At 45.3% G+C, this 22,350-nt stretch overlaps 1 protein-coding gene across 5 annotated transcripts in view; it reads right to left on the bottom strand.

The window, feature by feature from the left end:
- The window catches only part of LOC144611586 (putative RNA-binding protein Luc7-like 2), a 57,335-nt gene extending 47,500 nt beyond the window's left edge, over positions 1-9,835 (bottom strand). For 3 of the 5 annotated variants that reach the window (XM_078430780.1, XM_078430777.1, XM_078430779.1), the window contains exon 1: positions 9,571-9,835. Coding sequence is in view for 2 of the 5 variants with exons in the window: in XM_078430777.1 (XP_078286903.1) it covers positions 9,571-9,631 (61 nt within the window). In the remaining 3 variants the exon portion in view is untranslated. The remainder of the gene's footprint in view (positions 1-9,570) is intronic. The other 2 variants (XM_078430782.1, XM_078430784.1) reach the window with 1 other exon arrangement.
- Between the last annotated feature and the right edge of the window lie 12,515 nt (positions 9,836-22,350).

The raw sequence follows: 22,350 nt of genomic DNA, 5'->3' as shown, positions 1-22,350 counted from the left end.
GTAAACAGTGTGTCCAATCCACACATACCTTAACCATTAATTTTGCTTTAATTAAAGGTAATAATTGGTTTTGACTTCCCATCTACGTGACCAGAACTTCACATAATATGTATCCTTTGACAAATTTACTTACTCATCACCCACAACTCTAACTTTTGTGTTTCCTGCAAATTTATCAGACACCATTACAAACTAGAGGTACCGGCACAGATCTTTATGGAACACAGACCACGACAGAAAAGACGGTCCTTTCTACCAATGCCCCTTGTCTTATATAATTTGGTATCCCACTTACCAATTCACCAGATATCAATTGTGACTTAATCTTCTGGACCAGCCTACCAAGAAGGATTTTACTAAAGTTCATGTATTCAAGATCTACTGCCCTTCCCTAAATCATCTTTGTCACCTCAAAAAAAAAACTCAGATTTGTGAGGCATATCCGGCCCGCATAAAATCATGCTATTTATAATACAATGCCCTCCATGTTTGGGACAAAAACCCATCATTTATTTATTTGCCTCTGTACTCCACAATTTGAAATTTGTAATAGAAAAAAAAATCACATGTGGTTAAAGTGCACATTGTCAGATTTTAATAAAGGCCGTTTTTATACATTTTGGTTTTACCATGTAGAAATTACAGCAGTGTTTATACATAGTTCCCCCATTTCAGGGCACCATGTTTGGGACACAGCAATGTCATGCAAATGAAAGTAGTCATGTTTAGTATTTTGTTACATATCCTTTGCATGCAATGTCTGCTTGAAGTCTGCGATTCATTGACATCGCCAGTTGCTGGGTGTCTTCTCTGGTGATGCTCTGCCAGGCCTGCATTGCAGCCATCTTTAGCTTATGCTTGTTTTGGGGGTTAGTCCCCTTCAGTTTTCTCTTCAGCATATAAAAGGCATGCTCAATTGGGTTCAGATCAGGTGACTGACATGGCCACTCGAGAATTGACCATTTTTTAGCTTTGAAAAACTCCCTTGTTGCTTTAGCAGTATGTTTGGGATCATTGGCTTGCTGTAGAATGAACCGCCGGCCAATGAGTTTTGAGGCATTTGTTTGAACTTGACCAGATAGGATGTGTCTATCCACTTCAGAATTCATTATGCTACTACCATCAGCAGTTGTATCATCAATGAAGATATGTGAGCCAGTACCTTCTGCAGCCATACATGCCCAGGCCGTAACACCCCCACCACTGTGTTTCACAGATGATGTGGTCTACTTTGGATCTTAAGTAGCTCCTTCTCTCCTCCATACTTTGCTCTTACCCTCACTCTGATATGTTAATCTTCATCTCATCTGTCCACAAGTCCTTTTTCCAGAACCATGGTTGCTCTTTTAAGTACATCTTGGCAAACTGTAACCTGGCCATCCTATTTTTGCGGCTAACCAGTGGTTTGCATCTTGCAGTGTAGCCTCTGTATTTCTGTTCATGAAGTCTTCTGCGGACAATGGGCATTGACAAACCCACACCTGACTCCTGAAGAGTGTTTCTGATCTGTCGGACAGGGGATTTTTCTTTATTATAGAGAGAATTATTCTGCCATCAGCTGTGGAGGTCTTCCTTGGCCTGTCAGTCCCTTTGCGATTGATGAGCTTACTAATCCAACTGTTTGGAACATCATTCCAACTGTTTGGAACATCATTAAAAAGAAGAAACATCTCTTTCTTCTTAATGATGTTCCAAACAGTTGATTTTGGTAAGCCTAAGGTTTGGCTGATGTCTCTAACAGTTTTATTCTTGTATCTCAGTTCCAACATGGCTTCTTTGACTTTCATTCGCACAACTTTGGTCCTCATGTTGATAAACAGCAATAAACGTTTCCAAAGGTGATGGAAATACTAGAGGAAAGACTAGGAGCTGAGAGCTCTCTTGTACCTGCACTAAGGAGGCAATTAAACACACCTGAGCAATTACAAACACCTGTGAAGCCATGTGTCCCAAACATTATGGTGCTCTGAAATGGGGGGGGGGGGGGGGAGACTATGTATAAACATAGCTGTAATTTCTACATGGTGAAACCAAAATGTATAAAAATGGCCTTTAATAAAATCTGACAATGTGCACTTTAATCACATGCGATTTTTTTCTATTACAAATCTCAAATTGTGGAGTACAGAGGCAAATAAATAAATGATAGGTCTTTGTCCCAAACATTATGTAGGGCATTGTAAGACCATACCTTTCCAAATGCATGTAAATTCTGTCCCCAAAACTCTCCTCCAATAATTTTACAACAATACAATACAATATATCTTTATTGTCATTGTACAGGGGTACAACGAGATTGGGAATGCGCCTCCCATACGATGCAATAAATTACTTAGCTAGTCAGTATTAATTTAAACAACCCAATGAAACAAATTAGAACAGTTTTATGTTCTGATACCATTGATACAAGGGTCACTGGCCTATTAATTTTCTGCAGTATCCCTGTTATGTTTTTTTAAATAAAGGTGTATTGGCTATTCTACCTTCTTCTGGGAAAATTACAAAGGTAGCTCCATTGTTTAAGAAGGGAGCGAGGCAAAATTATAGGCCAGTTATTCTGACAGTCCAAGGATGAGGTTTCAGGGTACTCAAAAGCACATGATAAAATGGGTCAAAGTCAGCATGGTTTTGTTAAGGGGAGATCTTGCCTGACAAATCTGTTGGAATTCTTTGAGGAAGCAACAAGCAGGACAGACAAAGGAGAATCAGATGATGTTGTTTACTTGGACTTTCAGGACGCTTTTGATAAGGTGCCATACATGAATGTGGCTGCTAAATAAAAGAGGTAGTGTAAAGTGACTTGGGAGTACTGGCACAGGATTCCTATAAGGTTAATTTGCAGGTTGAGTCGGCAGTAAGGAAGGCAAATGCATTATTAGCATTCATTTTGAGAGGACTAGAATATAAAAGCAAGGATGTACTGAAGCCTTTATAAGGTGCTGGTCAGGTCACATTTGGAATATTGGGAGCAATTTTGGATCCTAAGTCTGAGGAAGGATGTGCTGGCACTGGAGAGGGTCCAGGGGACGTTACGAGAATACTCCCAGGCATGATTGGATTAACACATGAGGAGCGTTTCAAGGCTTTGGGCATGGACTTGCTGGATTTTAGGATGAAGGGGTATCTCATTGAAACCTACTGAATAATGAAAGACCTAGACAGAGTGAATGTGGAGAAGATGTTTGCAGAAGTGGGGGAGTCTAGGACCAGGCTCTTCTTACATCTTCCAGACCCTTGAGTCCAAAGTATGGACTGTCCTTTCGCTCCACAGATAATGCCTGACCCACTGGGTTCCTCCAGCTCCTCACCTTAGAGAGATTGAAAGGCTGGATGTAGTCCCCGAGGACCAACGGTCACAGTCCTAGAATAATGAACAAACCATTTTGACCAAGATAAGGGATGATTCCTTCATGCACAGGGTGGTGAATCTTGGGAATTGTCTGTCTTAGATGGCTGTGGGGGTGATACCATTCAGAAAATAAAGGGTTATGGGATACCATTCATGAAAATAAAGGGTTATGGGATACAGCAAGAATATAGAGCTGTGGTAGATTATCACCCACGTTCTTGATGAATGGCAGAGCAGACTGGAAGCACCTCATGTCCTACTCCTGATCCTGTTCTTAAAAGTCTCACCTCGCCCACTGTGGCAATAATGCATAAAAAGAATCCAATAAAATAACTTGGCAATTGGTGTTGACAAAGAACTTCAAAAGCATGTTCCCACTTAGGGAGGCCTTTCCTTTCAAATAGAGAAAAGATGCCACAAACACTTAGTTCAATTCGCCATAGAGATGGAAAGCTTTTTTCCATAAAAGTATAAATGCAAGATTAACTGATATAGATTTTGCAGGTAGTCATTTAATTTATAGTTCTGGTCATACGTCTATGTTTAAAATAAAACAACTGCTGCAGGCATTAAATTTCACCAAAGGAACGTGGATTTAAATTTTTTGGCTAATCGGTTCAAAAAAATGGACACACAAAAGTATGAGCCAAATTGAACATTGCAAAGTGTGATACAATCATTAATTTCATGCATGCAGTTAGCATCATGTTTAATTATATATGGTGGACAATTTTCAGGCAAAGTCCCACAACAGACAATAAGGAATTTCATGGATGAGTTTAGGTGCAGCTGAACAAAAGATAAGACTAAAGCTACAGACTAAGAGAAGGTTTGAAATTAATTTAAGAGTATCCTGCCAAAAGGGGATGTATCGCAGACAGTGTATCAGTTCCTTACATTTGTTATGCAAGGTGAAAGTAAAGGGATAGTAAAGGATTAAGATGTTTTTTGAAGGCAGACTTGCATATTTCCCCATCACCCAACAAGATTTTAAATGAAATATGGCCTAGGATTCAAAAATAGAATCTGTCTTGGTCAAGCAGATTTGACAAAATTCAAAATTGTTGATCCGCTTCATTTTCTAAATTAGGAAATAATAACAATAGCTCAAGGCCTTTACCTAATTCAAACTTGCAGTATTCTCCTTTAATGAGATAACAATGCAAATTTCAGAAAATGATTTAGTTACATGAATCTTAAGTTTGAGAACTCACAAGACCAGGAAACAAAGCTTTCAACAGTTTCCATGAAGGAATGAGACCACAACGAATCAAGAATCACGTTAATACAGATGATTCTCCCCCCACCACTATACAGAGGAGCTCTGATCCTAGAAAACAATCTGTATCACGATTTGCCAGAACGTGAAGCTGCATTACATTGAGAAAAGTTTTTCTTTCTTTACCTTTTTGATATACAAATTACATAAGATACAGAATTGCTCTAATGTTTTTGGGAAGTAATTTGTGAATTCTGTAATGGCCAAATTTCTGCTACTCATATGACTGTTACGCATGGTTTGCCTGTATAGTGAAGATGAATGGAAGCTGAAATGTTTCCAAACACATCATGAAGCTAGAATATTATCCGAACACAATGTTGGTTAAGAGACTCCACAGATTTGGTATACAGGCAGTTCTGCTACTACAAAATAGTTATGTTTCAAAGAAACCTCGCATTATAGCGTTAGGGTGGATAATTCTCAGGGCCTGACCAAGTACATCCTCAAACCTTTTAGGAAGCAAAGGAGGAAATTGGGGAGAATCTTGCAGAGAAATTCACATCATCTTTAGCTCCAGATAAAGTTCTGGAAGACTGAAGGATGGCTAATATTGTACTATTGCTTGAAGACAACAAGGCAAACCAGGATAAATTAGCCTGGTCAGTGGTGGCAAAGTTATTGGAGGGGGGAATCTTAAGAACAGGATCGGCAGCATGGCTGTGCATAGGAAATTATGTCTCACAAATCTTCCAGAGATTTTTCAAGAGGTCACCAAGAGGACTGATGAGGGCAGGGCAGTGGACTGTCTGTATAGACTTTAGCAATTCCACATATATTTTGGGAAAAAATCTAGCCATAAATTTGGGTATCACGAAATGCTGGAGTAACTCAGCAGGTCAGGCAGCATCTCAGGAGAGAAGGAATGGGTGATGTTTCGGGTCGAGACCCTTCTTCAGACTGATGTCGGGGGGGGGCGGGACAAAGAAAGGATATAGGTGGAGACAGGAAGACAGTGGGAGAACTGGGAAGGGGGAGGGGAAGAGAGGGACAGAGGAGCTATCTAAAGTTAGAGAAGTCAATGTTTGTAGCCATAAATTTGAATTCATTGAGCCCCCCCCTCCCCCCCAAAGAAATCTTGAAATTCTAACTGCAAAATTGAAAGCACTGAAATTTGGTACCACTCAGCAGCATGCCTCCTCCAACGGGTAAATACTGCAGCTAGCAAAATGTAACCTGCAAGAGGAAGTCATTGGGTAAGACAGCATCCATGGAGGGAAATGGACAGTCGGAATTTTGGGCTGAGATCCCTCCTCTGGACTGAAAGAGTAGATATATAGTATAAAGAGACGAGGGAGACTGGTGGTGCACAATCTGGCAGGCGAAAGGCAGATCGAGGTGACGTGGAGTGATTGTCAGATGTTGAAGTGTGGAAATAGCAACATTGAGGCGAGATATCAACCCCTCCCTTCAATTCTGAACATTTAAACAGCAACTTGCATTAACAAATATTGCCCAGTGACAATGTTGCCCTATTTATCATAAATTGTCAATCTTCATCAAAGCCCCTCATCCTTTCTAATAGACTTTTCCTATACAATTCCAAAAGATGGAATAACTGCCTACATATCTCTTGCTTTCCCGTTGTGTAGAACCCCAAACACATTTCTCAGATAAAATTATTTATTTATTCGTCTTTCAGTTTGTATATTATGATCGATGACCACAAATCAATGTCCTCTACAAAGGAAATAAATCAAACAGATAGATTGATTGACTGCTTTTGAGCACCTGTTCATTCTGCAAAGATAGTATTCAGTTTTGATCTTAAGACACCTTAATTATTCCTGCTGAAATTATGTCGAATAAAACTCAATGCAAGTTCAAGAAACAGCATTATCCCCATACTGTCAAGATCTTTTCTGTATTTCACCCCAAAGACTTTTCTTTTTCTTCTATTCCCTTCCTGCAAATGAGAATCATAAATTATTTACTAACATTTTCCAGATCTGACCAAAAGTCATCAATCTGAAAATGTTTATTTTCCATTTCATAGCTACTGTCCGTCACTTTTTAAAAGCATTTTTTGCTTTTATTCTCGTAATCTAAGCCCATCAATGAAGCTTTGAATTTTTTTTAACTACTGTTTTATTTCTATCAACAAATGCATCTTCAGAGTATCTCCATGTTCCTTTTTAAATATGTCTGGTAGAGAACCACAACTTTACCGGTGGTGTACTGTTCACTTAGTTGATTACACCTTAACCTAATAATTCCCATGTAACGTTATTTATTTTCACTAGTGAAAACTGATGGATTTATGGTGACTTGAAAAGAGGGACTCTCACCACTTCAGCTGTGTGTGTGTTAAATTAGTTCCCTCATACCGTTGGTAACGCTTCTCCAAGCCATTTCCCCCCGATGTCTTCAGCACTCACTGTTTAAACAAAGATTTAAAAAGACAAAAGAAATACAGAAAAAAAAATCAAAGGGATATCAAGTTGATCCTAATCCTTACCAGCAGGCTGATTTGATTAATAAAAAAGTTTTGATTTGAGATACATATTTTATGCTTGATCAAACAATAATGGCAATACAATGCTGCAGAAAGCATAGTATCACACAGGATGCAAATGCACTGTATATCTGACTGCAGTATTGAACTTGATAGAGTAACTCACCTGGGAATGATTACATTGATACAAATAATGAAAATATACTGTCTGAATAATCTTAATCATAATGTAAATCTTGAAAATCAATTTCATCCATGAAATCGCTCCACAGTACTTTCAATATAAGGAATGTGCATATATGAACTCTTTAATCACCCCAAACTACTCTCAGCAGAGATTAATAGCAAGCACGTCCAATATCAGATACAATGGAGTCCGTATGAAAATCATATGACTTAAAAAACATATAACTGTGAAATATGAATATATCAAATAAATCAGATAAGGTATAGAGTCATAGAGCTTGGAAACAGCCCCTGCAGCCCAGCTTGCCCACACCTGCCAACATATCCCAACTATACTAGTCCCACCTGTCTGTTTTTGGCCCATATCCCTCCAAACTTGTCCTATCCATGTACCTGTCTAACTGTTTATTAAATGTTGTGATAGTCTCTGCCTCAACTACCTTCTCTGGCAGCTCGTTCCATACATCCACCACCCTCTGTGGGAAAAAGTTATCCCTCAGTTTCCTATTAAATCTTTTCCCCTTCACCTTAAACTTATGTCCTCAATTCCCCTACTCTGGGCAAGAGACTGTGCATTGACCCGATCTATAGTGAACTATACATTTCAATTAAGAACTACTCAATCCAGCATTTCACATTTCCACTGTTCTGACCTGTTTTCTTCATCTGCTAATAACTTGAGACTTTTTTAATGCACAGCCCAATAATGTGAATTCCTCCCCCTCTTCAGTGCTATGATACTTTAACCAGCCGAGTGACTCCCATCGCCAGGACAATCCAGAGCCAATAGAAAATAAAATAGCACCTATTCCAAACCAAAGATAAACATAAAATGCTGGAGTGACCAAAGATAAACAAAAAAAGCTGGATCGGACAGCATCACTGGTGAAAGGGAATGGGTGACATTTTGGGTCAAAACCCTTCTTCAGATTAAAGAAGAATCTCGACCTGAAACGTCACCTATTCAGTTTCTCCCGAGAGGCTGCTTGAGTTACTCCAGCACTTTGTCTATCTTTGGTGCTGACAACCTCCATTGAGTCGGCCTAGACAATATGCCGGTTGTTAAACACTTTAACTCCCAATCCCATACTGACCTATCGGTCCTGAGCCTCTTCCACTGTCAGAGTGTGGCCCAAAGCAATTTGGAGGAACAGCACCTCATATTTTGCTTGGGCTGCTTACAACCAAGCGGTATGAAATTTGATTTCTCTGACTTCACATAACCCGGCCTTGCTTTCCCTCTCTCTCCGTCCCTCCCCCACCTAGTTTCACTGTCCTCCTGATTAAATTTACAGATTGTATGCGTCATTGTCACCTTCCCCATAGCCAACAATGAACCATTCTGCAACTCCTTGACCATAGACAATAGATGCAGGAGTAGGCCATTCGGCCCCTTGAGCCAGCACCACCAATGTGATCATGGCTGATTATTCTCAATCAGTACCCCGTTCCTGCCTTCTCCCCGTACCCCCTATCCTTAAGAGCTCTATCTAGCTCTCTCTTGAATGCATTCCGAGAATTGGCCTCCACTGCCTTCTGAGGCAGAGTTCCACAGATTTACAACTCTCTGACCGATGCTGAGATGCTGCCTGACCTGCTGAGTTACTCCAGCATTTTGTGAATAAATACCTTCGATTTGTACCAGCATCTGCAGTTATTGTCTTATACTCTCTGACTGACCATTGTATGCCTTGATCTGTCGTTTTCATACCTTAACCATCGAAATCTCCAGTTTCCCTCGCCCCTGACTCTCAGTCTGAAGGTCTCAACCCTAAACATTCCCTAGAGATGCTGTTGTCTGACCCACTGAGTTACTCCAGCACTTGGTGTCTTTTCTTTGATGTAAACCAACATCTCTGCAGTTCCTTCCCACCCACCCAATTCCAAACCAATTGACTTGGCTTCCACCTCGCCGGCAGCCAATAGAAATGCGGCCACCCGTCGCAGGACCCGCCTCCCGGCATGACGACGGGTGACGATCTCTTCGCCCATTGGCCGGTCCGGCTGGCAATCGGTGAACGCTCCCCCCCTCATTGGCCGAGACCGCCAGCCATCAGTTAGCAACACCCCTCCCATTGGCCGGCGGCCCCCCCCCCCCCAGCCCCCAGCCCCCACCCGTCGATGATGGCGGGGAGAGGACGAGAGGCGCGGCCACAGCCGTTTCCACCATGTTGTGGCCGCTCGCAGCCGACATGTTACATCGCCTCACCCGCAAACAGCTGCCCCCCCCCCCCAACACACAAACAAACACACACTAGACTTAAACCGAATGAGGGCAGACCTGGCCGCCATCGCGCTTACCGTCCCGGGACGTGCCCATCAGCTGGTCGAGCATGGCTCGCATTTGGGCCTGCGCCGACATCTTTCTCCTTCTTGAGCCCGATCCGAGACACAATTAAAACCCCGGTACGGTTATTTGGTTTCCACAGTCGTGTCCCGGCGGGGAGCTGCTTGGCTGGTTTGCGAGGCGGGCGGTTCGCATCGAGTTATTTTTGCGCCGCTTGTGGTATTTTTTTTGCTCGAGCGCGGCTGCCTGGCCGCCAGGTCGTCCGCCGGAAGTGACGTCGCGTGCCAACGGCGACGGCTCGTGACGCGGCGCGGGCCAAGTTCAAACGCTGACGGGGGGGGGGGAGGAGTGATAGGTGGAGGAGACACTGAGAGTGATAGGTGGATTAATAAACTGAGTGATAGGTGGAGGAGACACTGAGAGTGATAGGTGGAGGAGGACCGAGAGTGATAGGTGGAGGAAACACTGAGAATGATAGGTGGAGGAGACACAGAGTGATAGGTGGAGGAGTCACTGAGAGTGATAGGTGGATTAGACACTGAGTGATAGGTGGAGCAGACACAGAGTGATAGGTGGATTAGACACTGAGTGATAGGTGGTGGAGACACTGAGAGTGATAGGTGGATTAGACACAGAGTGATAGGTGGAGGAGACACTGAGAGTGATAGGTGGAGACACTGAGAGTGATAGGTGGAGGAGGACCGAGAGTGCTGGTGGGGGAGGACCGAGAGTGATAGGTGGAGGAGACACTAAGAGTGATAGGTGGAGGAGGACCGAGAGTGATAGGTGGAGGAGACACAGAGTGACAGGTGGAGGAAACACAGAGTGATAGGTGGAGGAAACACTGAGAGTGATAGGTGGAGGAGGACCGAGAGTGATAGGTGGAGGAGGACCGAGAGTGCTGGTGGGGGAGGACCAAGAATGATAGGTGGAGGAGACACTAAGAGTGATAGGTGGAGGAGGACCGAGAGAGATAGGTGGAGGAGGACCGAGAGTGATAGGTGGAGGAGGACCCAGAGTGATAGGTGGAGGAGGACCGAGTGATAGGTGGAGGAGGACCGAGAGTGATAGGTGGAGGACCGAGAGTGATAGGTGGAGGTGGAACGAGAGTGATATGTGGAGGGAGGACCGAGAGTGATATGTGGAGGGAGGACCGAGAATGATATGTGGAGGGAGGACCGAGAGTCATAGGTGGAGGGAGGACCGAGAGTGATAGGTGGAGGAGGACCGAGAGTGATAGGTGGAGGAGGCACTGAGAGTGATAGGTGGAGGAGGTCCGAGAGTGATAGGTGGAGGAGGACCGAGATTGATAGCTGGAGGTGACACTGAGAGTGATAGGTGGAGGAGGACCGAGTGATAGGTGGAGGAAACACTGAGAGTGATAGGTGGAGGAGGACTGAGAGTGACAGGTGGAGGACTGAGAGTGATAGATGGAGGAGGACTGAGAGTGATAAGTGGAGGAGACACAGAGAGTGATAGGTGGAGGATGACCGAGAGTGATAGGTGGAGGAGGACCGAGAGTGATAGGTGGAGGAGGACCGAGAGTGATAGGTGCAGGCGACACTGAGAGTGATAGGTGGAGGAGGACCGAGAGTGATAGGTGGAGACACCGAGAGTGATAGGTGGAGAAGGACCGAGAGGGATAGGTGGAGGTGACACTAAGAGTGATAGGTGGAGGAGGACCGAGAGTGATAGGTGGAGGAGGCACTAGGAGTGATAGGTGGAAGACAGAGAGTGATAGGTGGAGGAGACACTGGGATTGATAGGTGGAGGAGGACCGAGATCGATAGGTGGAGGAGGACCGAGAGTGATGGGTGGAGGAGGACCGAGAGTGATAGGTGGAGACACTGAGAGTGATAGGTGGAGGAGGACCGAGAGTGATAGGTGGAGGAGGAACGAGTGATAGGTGGAGGAGACAATGAGAGTGATAAGTGGAGGAGGACCGAGAGTGATAGGTGGAGGAGGACCAAGATTGATAGGTGGTGGGAGAACCGAGAGTGATAGGTGGAGGGAGGACCGAGCATGATCGGTGGAGGAGGACCGAGAGTGATAGGTGGAGGAGGCACAAGGAGTGATAGGTGGAAGACAGAGAGTGATAGGTGGAGGAGGCACTGGGAGTGATAGGTGGAGGACGATCGTGAGTGATAGATGGAGGAGGACTGAGACCAATAGGTGGAGGAGGACCAAGAGTGATAGGTGGAGGGGGACCGAGAGTGATAGGTGGAGGGAGGACCGAGAGTGGTAGGTGGAAGACAGAGTGATAGGTGGAGGAGGCACTAGGAGTGATAGGTGGAGGACAGAGTGATAGGTGGAGGAAGACACTGAGAGTGATAGTGGAGGAACACAGAATGATAGGTGGAGGAGGCACTGGGAGTGATAGGTGGAGGAGGACTGAGAGTAATAAGTGGAGGAGGACAGAGTGATCGGTGGAGGAGGCACTTAAAAAAACCCAAATACTTTATTCCAAAACAAAAACAAACATATAAACTAGTAACGCGATCCAATCAAAAGCTACCTATATTGGCAGTTTACAAACAAAACAATAGACGCAGGAGGAGGCCATTCGGCCCTTCAAGCCAGCACAGTCATTCAATGTGATCATGGCTGATCATTCTCAATCAGTACCCCGTTCCTGCCTTCTCCCCATACCCCCTGACTCCCCTATCAGTCTGAAGAAGGGTCTCGCGACCCGAAACGTCACCCATTCCTTCTCTCCCAAGATGCTGCCTGACCTGCTGAGTTACTCCAGCATTTTCTGAATAAATCCCCTATCCTTAAGAGCTCTATCTAGCTCTCTTGAATGCATTCAGAGAATTGGCCTCCACTGCCTTCTGAGGCAGAGAATTCCACAGATTCACAACTCTCTGACTGAAAATATTTTTCCTCATCTCAGTTCTAAATGGCCTACCCCTTATTCTTAAACTGTGGCCCCTTATTCTGGACTCCCCCAACATTGGGAACATGTTTCCTGCCTCTAACGTGTCCAACCCCTTAATAATCTTATACGTTTCGATAAGATCTCCTCTCATCCTTCTAAATTGAATTGAATGCAACATCTCTAAGTTTGCGGATGACACGAAGCTGGGTGGCAGTGTTAGCTGCGAGGAGGATGCTAGGAGGCTGCAGAGTGACTTGGATAGATTAGGCAGTGGGCAAATGCATGGCAGATGCAATATAATGTGGATAAATGTGAGGTTATCCACTTTGGCGGCAAGAACAGGAAAGCAGAGTATTACCTGAATGGTGACCGATTGGGAGAAGGGGAGATGCAACGTGACCTGGGTGTCATGGTGCACCAGTCATTGAAAGCAAGCATGCAGGTGCAGCAGGCAGTGAAGAAAGCGAATGGTATGTTGGCATTCATAGCAAGAGGGTTTGAGTTTAGGAGCAGGGAGGTTCTGCTGCAGTTATACAGGGCCTTGGTGAGACCGCACCTGGAGTATTGTGTGCAGTTTTGGTCTCCTAACCTGAGGAAAGACGTCCTTGCCTTAGAGGGAGTACAGAGAAGGTTCACCAGATTGATCCCTGGGATGGCGGGACTTTCATATGAGGAAAGACTGGATAGACTGGGCTTGTACTCGCTGGAATTTAGAAGACTGAGGGGGGATCATAGAAACATATAAAATTCTTAAGGGGTTGGAGAGGCTAGATGCGGGAAGATTGTTCCCGATGTTGGGAGAGTCCAAAACCAGGGGTCACAGCTTAAGGATAAGGGGGAAGTCTTTTAGGACCGAGATGAGAAAACATTTCTTCACACAGAGAGTGGTGAGTCTGTGGAATTCTCTGCCACAGAAGGTAGTTGAGGCCAGTTCATTGGCTATATTTAAGAGGGAGTTAGTTAGATGTGGCCCTTTTTGCTAAAGGGATCAGGGGGTATGGAGAGAAGGCAGGTACAGGCTACTGAGCTGGATGATCAGCCATGATCATATTGAATGGCGGTGCAGGCTCGAAGGGCCGAATGGCCTACTCCTGCACCTATTTTCTATGTTTCTATTCCAGTGTATACAAGCCTAGTCGCTCCAGTCTTTCAACATATGACAGTCCCGCCATTCCAGGAATTAACCCAGTAAACCTACGCTGCACGCCCTCAATAGCAAGAATATCCTTCCTCAAATTTGGAGACCAAAACTGCACACAGTACTGCAGGTGCGGTCTCACTAGGGCCCTGTACAACTGCAGAAGGACCTCTTTGCTCCTATACTCAACTCCCCTTGTTATGAAGGCCAACATTCCATTGGCTTTCTTCACTGCCTGCTGTACCTGCATGCTTCCTTTCAGTGACTGATGCACTAGGACACCCAGATCTCGTTGTACGTTCCCTGTTCCTAACTTGACACCATTCAGATAATACTCTGCCTTCCTATACTTACCACCAAAGTGGATAACCTCACACTTCTCCACATTAAACTGCATCTGCCATGCATCCGCCCACTCACACAACCTGTCCAAGTCACCCTGCAACCTCATAGCATCTTCCTCACAGTTCACACTACCACCCAGCTTTGTATCATCTGCAAATTTGCTAATGCTACTTTTAATCCCTTCATCCAAGTCATTAATGTGTATTGTAAATAGCTGCGGTCCCAGCACCGAGCCTTGCGGTACCCCACTAGTCACTGCCTGCCATTCTGAAAGAGACCCATTTATCCCCACTCTTTGCTTTCTGTCTGTCAACCAATTTTCTATCCATGTCAGTACCCTACCCCCAATACCATGTACTCTAATTTTGCCCACTAACCTCCTATGTGGGACCTTGTCGAAGGCTTTCTGAAAGTCGAGGTACACCACATCCACCGGTTCTCCCCTGTCAATTTTCCTAGTTACATCTTCAAAAAATTCCAGAAGATTAGTCAAGCATGATTTCCCCTTCGTAAATCCATGCTGACTCGGAACGATCCTGTTACTGCTATCCAAATGCTCCGCAATTTCGTATTTTATAATTGACTCCAGCATCAAATAGTCTTTAGAAATACAGCACGGAAACAAGCCCTTTGGCTCACTGAGTCCACGCCGACCAGCGATCATCCTGTACACCAGCACTATCCTACACACTAGGGGCCATTTACAATTTTACCAAATCCAATTAACCTGCACATCTTTGGAGCGTGGAAGAAACCGGAGCACCCGGAGAAACCCACGCGATCACGGGGAGAACGTACAAACTCCGTACACACAGCCCCCGTAGTAAGGATCAAACCCGGGTCTCTGGTTCTGTATGGCAGCAACGCTAACGCCATGCTGCTGTGCCACCCTTACCCTCACAATCCGTGCGGTATTCACAAAATGTGGCGGCACGGTGGCGCAGCGGTAGAGTTGCTGCCTTACAGCGAATGCAGCGCCGGAGACTCAGGTTCGGTCCTGACTACGGGCGCCGTCTGTATGGAGTTTGTACGTTCTCCCCGTGACCTGCGTGGGTTTTCTCCGAGATCTTCGGTTTCCTGCCACACTCCAAAGACGTACAGGTCTACAAAGATGTGGCATCCCTGTGTGGTACCTCAGCTGCACGGAGGCAGAAAGGAAAGCTCTACAGCGGGTAGTCCATAGAGCTCAGAGGGCCATCGGAACACAGCTACCAGACTTGGAGGGCATCTACAACACACGATGCCTCAGAAAAGCCACCAGCATCCACAAAGACTCTTCACACCCCTGCAACAGTCTGTTCGAACTCCTTCCATCGGGCAGACGATACAAGGCCTTCTACGCCCGCACCTCCACACTCAGGAACAGCTTCATCCCCAGGGCCATAGCTGCTATGAACCGGTCCTGCTGAGCCGGATGGCCACAACGCATAGATCAACTTGCACTTTACCCTCTCTAAAAACTGTTACAATTGTTTCGTTTCGTTGGGTTGCTGTTAATTACTTAAATTATTGCATCGTATGGGAGGCGCATTCCCAATCTCGTTGTACCCCTGGGTACAATGACAATAAAGATATATTGTATTGTATTGTATTGTATGTAGGTAGGTTAATTGGCTGGGCAAATGTAAAAATTGTCCCTAGTGGGTGTTCGTGTGCGGGGATCGCTGGGCGGCGCGGACCCGGTGGGCCGAAGAGCCTGTTTCTGCGCTGTATCTCTAAATCTAAAAATCTAAATCTAAAATCTAAAAAAAAGCCCTAAATAATCATAATGAAGTTTTCAATTATTGCTTTATCCACATTGTGGTCTGTGGTGGTTTAACTTTACATCAGGAAGCTGTTGTCTCTAACAAGTCAAGTCAAGTTTATTTGTCACACACACATAAATGTGCAGTGAAATGAAAGATTACCCACAGTCCAACAACAAGAGCAATAAAAATAAGCAATAACACACACAATCAAACAAAACGAAACAGAAAGAAACATCCATCACAGTGAGTCTCCTCCAGTCCCCTCCTCACTGTGATCGAAGGCCAGAATGTCTTTTCTCTTCCCCTGCCGTCTTCTCCCGCGGTCAGGCTGTTGTAGTTGCCACGTTCCAGACTGCGCCGGACGGTGAAAGGTCTGCAGCGGGCCGACCCAAGCGAATTGATAGAGATTGTTAATCAGAGATTAAGTTACAATCAAGATTGTGGGCCCTGACAACATTCTGGCTGTACTGGTGAGCATCAAAATGGTGGGACTTGCCTTTGAGTCTGATATCATTCAATAATTTTTATGGCTGATCCTTGATCATGTGTCCATTTCTCTCCTGATCCACATCATCTGATCATCTAAATATCCAACAATCACAGCCTTAAATAAGCCTCCAAAGATCTCTACAATTCAAAATTCCAAAAAATTTCAGCCCTGAAGAAATTACCTCACATTAGTCCTAAATAACCATATACTGGGACTATCATCCCCTGATCTCGACTCCCCAGCCATTGGCAACACAGTGGAAAAGGTGACGTGGTTGTGCAGCAGTTAGTGCTGCTGCCTCACACGGTCCCTCCAGCAACTTAGGTTGGTCATGAGCTCGGGTGCTGTCTGTGTGGAGTTTGCACATTCTCCCCTGTGGTTGTGCGGGTTTTCCCAGGTGCTCCAGCTTGCCCTGCATCCGAGACACGCTAGGTGCCAGGTTAATGTTCTGTCAAATTATTCACGTACAGGTGGATGGGTGACAGGAGAATGGGGGGGAGAAAAAACAAAGTGCTGGAGGAACTCAGCAGGTCAGACAGCATCCATGGCGGGAATGGACAGTCTACATTCAGGTCGGGAGCTGTCGTGTACATGAGAGAGAATAGGTTACTGAGAAACAATTGAAGGTATGGGATTACTGCAATCTGAACAAGGGTCCCGACGTAAAGTGTCACCTATCCATTATCTCCAGAGATGCTGCCTAACTCACTGAGTTATGCCAGCACCTTATGTCTATCCTTGGAATTACTCCGATAGTTGGCATAGATTCGGCTGGCAAAGGCGGAAAAGCCCCCTGTGGTGTGAACAATAAGAAACAGACTCTTTGCATCTGCCTGGACAACATCTCTCAGAATCTAGTGTTCCAGTGAATTACTTTCATTCTATTGAGCAGACCCATCCTAGTCAAATCCTCGGGACAATGCCTTCATCCAAGGATTCTGCAGAACACCCACCCAGTATAACTTTCCTGCATTGTGAAAACAAATACTATACACAGCATTATGATAGTCATGCGAAGAAAGTTGAAAGTTGATGCCGCCCTTAATAACAGCTGCAGATGCATCACTGGCTGCCTTAAACCAACGGATGTCCGGGTCGGTATTGCTCCACCACGCAAGTTGGAGACCTGTCACTCCCATCACCCAGCCCCAAACCGCCTGAAGTCGAAGAAGAGCTTCCTTCACACAGTCCAGCCACTGTCACAGTCTCCTCAAGCAATCAGACCAGCCTTGTGGGAAAAGAAACGCAGTGAAAACCACCACCGCGAGAAGCTGCCAATCCCAACCAAGGAACAGCTACCACCTGGTCATAGGTGTGACTGGAAGTCCCTCAATAGGCTTCGTACAGGGATGGCCCGATGCAAGACCAATATGGGCAAATGGGGCTATGCAAATGTGGCAGACACAGAATGTGAATGTGGAACATCTGTACAATCCGTGCCACACCTACTAGGATGCCCACTTCTTGGTGAACAATGCTGCCTGGAAGATCTAGCGGTGGCAAATGAGAAGGCTGTCCACTGTGCAGGAGCCTGGCCCAACATTTGAAACATGGATGATGGACACGAACGAAGACGATGATAGTCTCAGCAAATTTTACAATGACTGCTGGACTTCCATACTCGTCGGGTCTCTTGCAATAAAGACCAATGTGCCATTTGCATTCTGAAATGCATTGCACAACGATGCCTAGCATGAACAAATATCTCAGAATATTAACATTTAATATTTTCTTTAACATTGAAAAAACATTTTTCTATAATTCTTCCTTCCAAAATGAATTTCATACAACATCATGGCACGGTGGTAGAGTTGCTGCCTTACAGCGAATGCAGCGCCGGAGACTCAGGTTCGATCCTGACTACGAGCCGTCTGTACGGATCTTTTACGTTCGCCCCGTGACCTGCGTGGGTTTTCTCCGAGATCTTTGGTTTCCTCCCACACTCCAAAGATGTGCAGGTATGCTGTTGATTTTTAAATTTTGTTTAAAATTGTCTCTAGTGGGTGTAGGATAGTGTTAGTGTGCGGGAATCGCTGGGCGGTGCAGACTTGGTGGGCCGAAGGGCCTGTTTCTACGCTGTATCTCTAAATCGAAAAAATCATAGTACATCATAGTCTCCATTCTAACTTCTTGCCCACTCAATCTCTGCATCCCTCTGCAGGTCACTGCATTTATTTTACACCTTGGTCGTTTCCTTACTCATTAGACTTTAGAGATGCAGCGCAGAAACAGGCCCTTCGTCCCACCGAGTCACCGCCAACCAGTGATCACCCCGTATACTAACACTATCCAACACACACTAGGCACAATTTACAATTTTTTACCGAAGCCAATTACCAATGTATGTCTTTGGAGTGTGGCCGGAAACCAGAGCACCCGGAGGAATACCCACGTGGTCACAGAGAGAACGTACAAACTCCATACAGACAGCACCCGTGGTCAGGATCGAACCTGGGTCTCTGGCTCTGTACGGCAGCAGCTCTACCGCTGCGCCACCGTGCACGTACATGCCCCAGTGTGATTTATTGTGTGTCTGTCTGGAAATGACTCACATTGACATTCGCTCCAATCTTCATCTTTATATTTGGTAAAAGTTCTTACATTTCTCTCGCTGTTTACTCACACAGTTACTTACTCGCAAGAGAAGAACTTCAGTCATTTCAAAAACCTCAAGTTGAGGAAAAAAGTCACGGACGGCTGGAGTAACTCAGCGGGCCAGGCAGCATCTCTGGATAACTGAGCAATAACATTTTGTCAGGAAAAATTAACAATGCTATTGTTTAATAAAAGGGAAATTTTGGAGCGTGTGAGGAAACCAGAGCACCCGGTGAAAACCCACACAGCCACAGGGAGAACATATAAACTCCATACAGATAGCACCTGTTGTCCAGATCGAACCCTGGTCTCTGGCGCTGTGAGGCAGCAACTCGACTGCTGCACCTTTGGAGAGACAGTATTTACATGATTTCCATTCCCTCCATTTACATTTTTGTTTCCACCAGTGAACGGGAAAAAAGAACACCTCAAGTATCTGTTTGTTTTTTTTGCAGCTCAGAGGTTTTTGTTCTGATGTTTTAATAATAATAATAATAATAATGCATTACATTTATATAGCGCTTTTCATACACTCAAAGACGCTTTACAGGGATTTAAAGAACATAGGGAAGTGAATAAATAGATAAATAAGTAAACGAACAGAGAAAGGAGACAGAAGGTGAGGTGACCTTCAGTGGTTGAAGGCAGTACTGAATAGGTGAGACTTCAGTGATGTTTTGAATGTGGTGAGTGAGGAGTCTCTGACGGTTTGGGGTAGTGAGTTCCATAAGGTGGGAGCAGCGATGGAGAAAGCCCTGTCCCCCCAGGATCTGAGTTTGGTCCGGAGGGGGGGGGATAGGAGATTGGCAGCAGCAGAGCGGAGGGTGCAGGTGGGAGTGTGCCTGTGGAGGAGGTCAGTCAGGTAGGATGGGGCCAGGTTATGGAGGGCTTTGTAGGTCATGAGGAGGATTTTGTACTGGATTCTCTGGGGGATGGGGAGCCAGTGGAGTTTGTAAAGGACGGGGGTGATATGGTCACGGATCGGGGTGTGGGTGAGTAGACGGGCAGCGGAGTTTTGAATGTATTGAAGTTTACTGATGATTTTTGAGGGTGCGCCATAGAGGAGGCTGTTGCAGTAGTCCAGACAGGAGGTGATGAAGGCGTGGATGAGGGTTTCTGCAGCTGTGGAGGAGAGGGATGGACGGAGACGGGCAATGTTTTTGAGGTGGAAGAAGGCTGTCTTTGTGATGTGTTTGATGTGTTTGTCGAAGGAGAGGGTTTGATCAAAGATGATTCCAAGATTCCGGATGTGAGGTGAGGTGGATACTGGGAGACCATCAATATTGAGGATGAAGTTTTGGGTGGATTTGGTGAGCGTTTTTGGACCAATGATGATGATTTCAGATTTGTTGCAGTTGAGTTTGAGGAAATTTGATTGAAGCCAAGATTTTATTTCAGTGATGCAGTTTGTCAGTGTAGAGTGTGTGGTAGTGGAGATTGACTTGGTGGAGATGAGGAGCTGGATATCATCGGCGAAGCAGTGGAAGTTGAGACCATGACGGCGGATTAATTGATCAAGGGGGAACAGGTAGAGGATGAAGAGGAGGGGGCCAAGGACTGAGCCTTGGGGGACACCTTGGGGGAGGGGAGCGGTGGGGGATTTACAGTTGTTAATGGAGATGAACTGGTGCCTGTCAGAGAGGTAAGATTTGAACCAGGATAGGGCTGTGCCGGTGATGTTAAAGGAGGTTTCAAGTCGGGTGAGGAGAATGGAGTGATTTATGGTGTCAAAGGCGGCGCTGAGGTCAAGTAGGATGAGGATGTTGAGGTTGCCAGCGTCGGAGGAGAGGAAAAGGTCGTTTGTGATTTTGAGGAGCGCAGTTTCAGTACAGTGGTTGGAGCGGAATCCGGATTGGAAATCCGCTTTGTGGTATCCGGTTGCATTGGTCATACAATTAGAAGGAAACAGGAGGCAGTGGTAATTAGAGGTCACGTGCCAGTTAATCAAAGTTTGAGGGGCAGATGGGATTTGCAATGAACAATCGATGGCGTATGGTTTCCATCAGTGGAATGCTATCACTGAAACTAATCTACACTTTTCTTTATAAAATCAACAGCTCCACAGTAGAATAGCTATTTGTTAAAAGGAGCTTCTGCAGTACTTGAGTTCAGTGCTGCATAATTAAACAGTGCAGGTTTGCAAACCTGCATCAAGTTACCTGAAGCTATCACAGCGACTGGATCAGAATTCCAGCATCATGTTTTTAACTGTCTAGCTGCTGTCATGAACTAATGTAACGATTTTTCCCAAATGGGTCGCCCATGAATTGTTCAACTAATACAAAGGTCCCGTCCAAGATCTTGCAAGCGCAAGTTTGACGAGTATAAAAATAACACTGAAACTTGTTGTAGAAGAATTCAGAAAAGTCTGTTTAATTGGTTTAACGTGTTCTTAACAGTTGTTAACACATCTTTCCCAACCAACAACGTGCCAATCCACCCTTCCCGAGGTCAGCTGTTGTCAGCCCTGTTTTGTTCTGGCCTTCTCAATCTTTCTGAATCTCTCAACCATACCACATTTCCTTGATCATCGCCTGCTTTGATCTGTCCTTTTCACACCTTACCCGTCCATATCTCCAGTTTCCCTCTCCCCTGAATCTCTGTCTGAAGAAGGGTTCTGACCCGAAACGTCGCCTATTCCTTTTCTCCAGAGATGCTACCCGACCCGCTGAGTTACTCCAGCATTTTGTGTTGTGTGTATCCTTTACTTTGGTTATCTTTCAGGTTGTCTAAATCTGAATAAGATCTGACCACCCTACATTAAAGAAGTCCCTTACGCATCTGGCAAAAGCGTAGAGACAACAATCCTGCAGCTGGAGGTAGTGGCAGATATTCTTTAAAAACTCTTGCCTTGGATGGGGGGGGAGGGGGGCTCTCTTGTTGAGACTCACTCATCTCACATTTTACACAGAATATACATTTCCAAACCCTCATGACATCTCAAAGTGAAATATAGAAAGAATGAGTGAGATGAGCAAGAGGGAGTTAGATTTAGCTCTTAGGGCAAAAGGAATCAAGGGATACGGGGGAAAAAGCAGGAACGGGGTACTGATTTTGGAAGATCAGCCATCATCATATTGAATGGATGGGCCGAATGGCCTATTCCTGCACCTATTTTTCTATGTCTCTATTTGAAACGCTGAACGTTGAAGCCTGGTCCAGTCACGGAGAGCCAGTCTACGGGAATTGGATTGCAGTTTGTATCCAAACATGCAGAACTTTAAGAGCTGAGGAACAATTGATGCAAATCTCTGCTGGATGTATCTTTAAAAAGGAGATGAGGCGGGAATTTGTTTTAGCCAAAGGATGCCTAAGCTTTTGGATCGGCACATGGATATGGTGGGAACGGAGGGATATGGATTACGTGCAGGCTGATGAGATGGGCGGCACGGTGGCGCAGCGGTAGAGTTGCTGCTTTACAGCGAATGCAGCGCCGGAGACTCAGGTTCGATCCTGACTACGGGTGCTGCACTGTAAGGAGTTTGTACGTTCTCCCCGTGACCTGCGTGGGTTTTCTCCGAGATCTTCGGTTTCCTCCCACACTCCAAAGACGTACAGGTATGTAGGTTGATTGGCTGGGTAAATGTAAAAAAAATTGTC

The sequence above is a fragment of the Rhinoraja longicauda genome, chromosome 40, assembly GCF_053455715.1.
Source record: "Rhinoraja longicauda isolate Sanriku21f chromosome 40, sRhiLon1.1, whole genome shotgun sequence".
Classification (NCBI taxonomy): domain Eukaryota; kingdom Metazoa; phylum Chordata; class Chondrichthyes; order Rajiformes; family Arhynchobatidae; genus Rhinoraja; species Rhinoraja longicauda.
The sequence above is the reverse complement of the archived record's forward strand: the minus strand, read 5'-3'. Positions and strand labels throughout refer to the sequence as shown.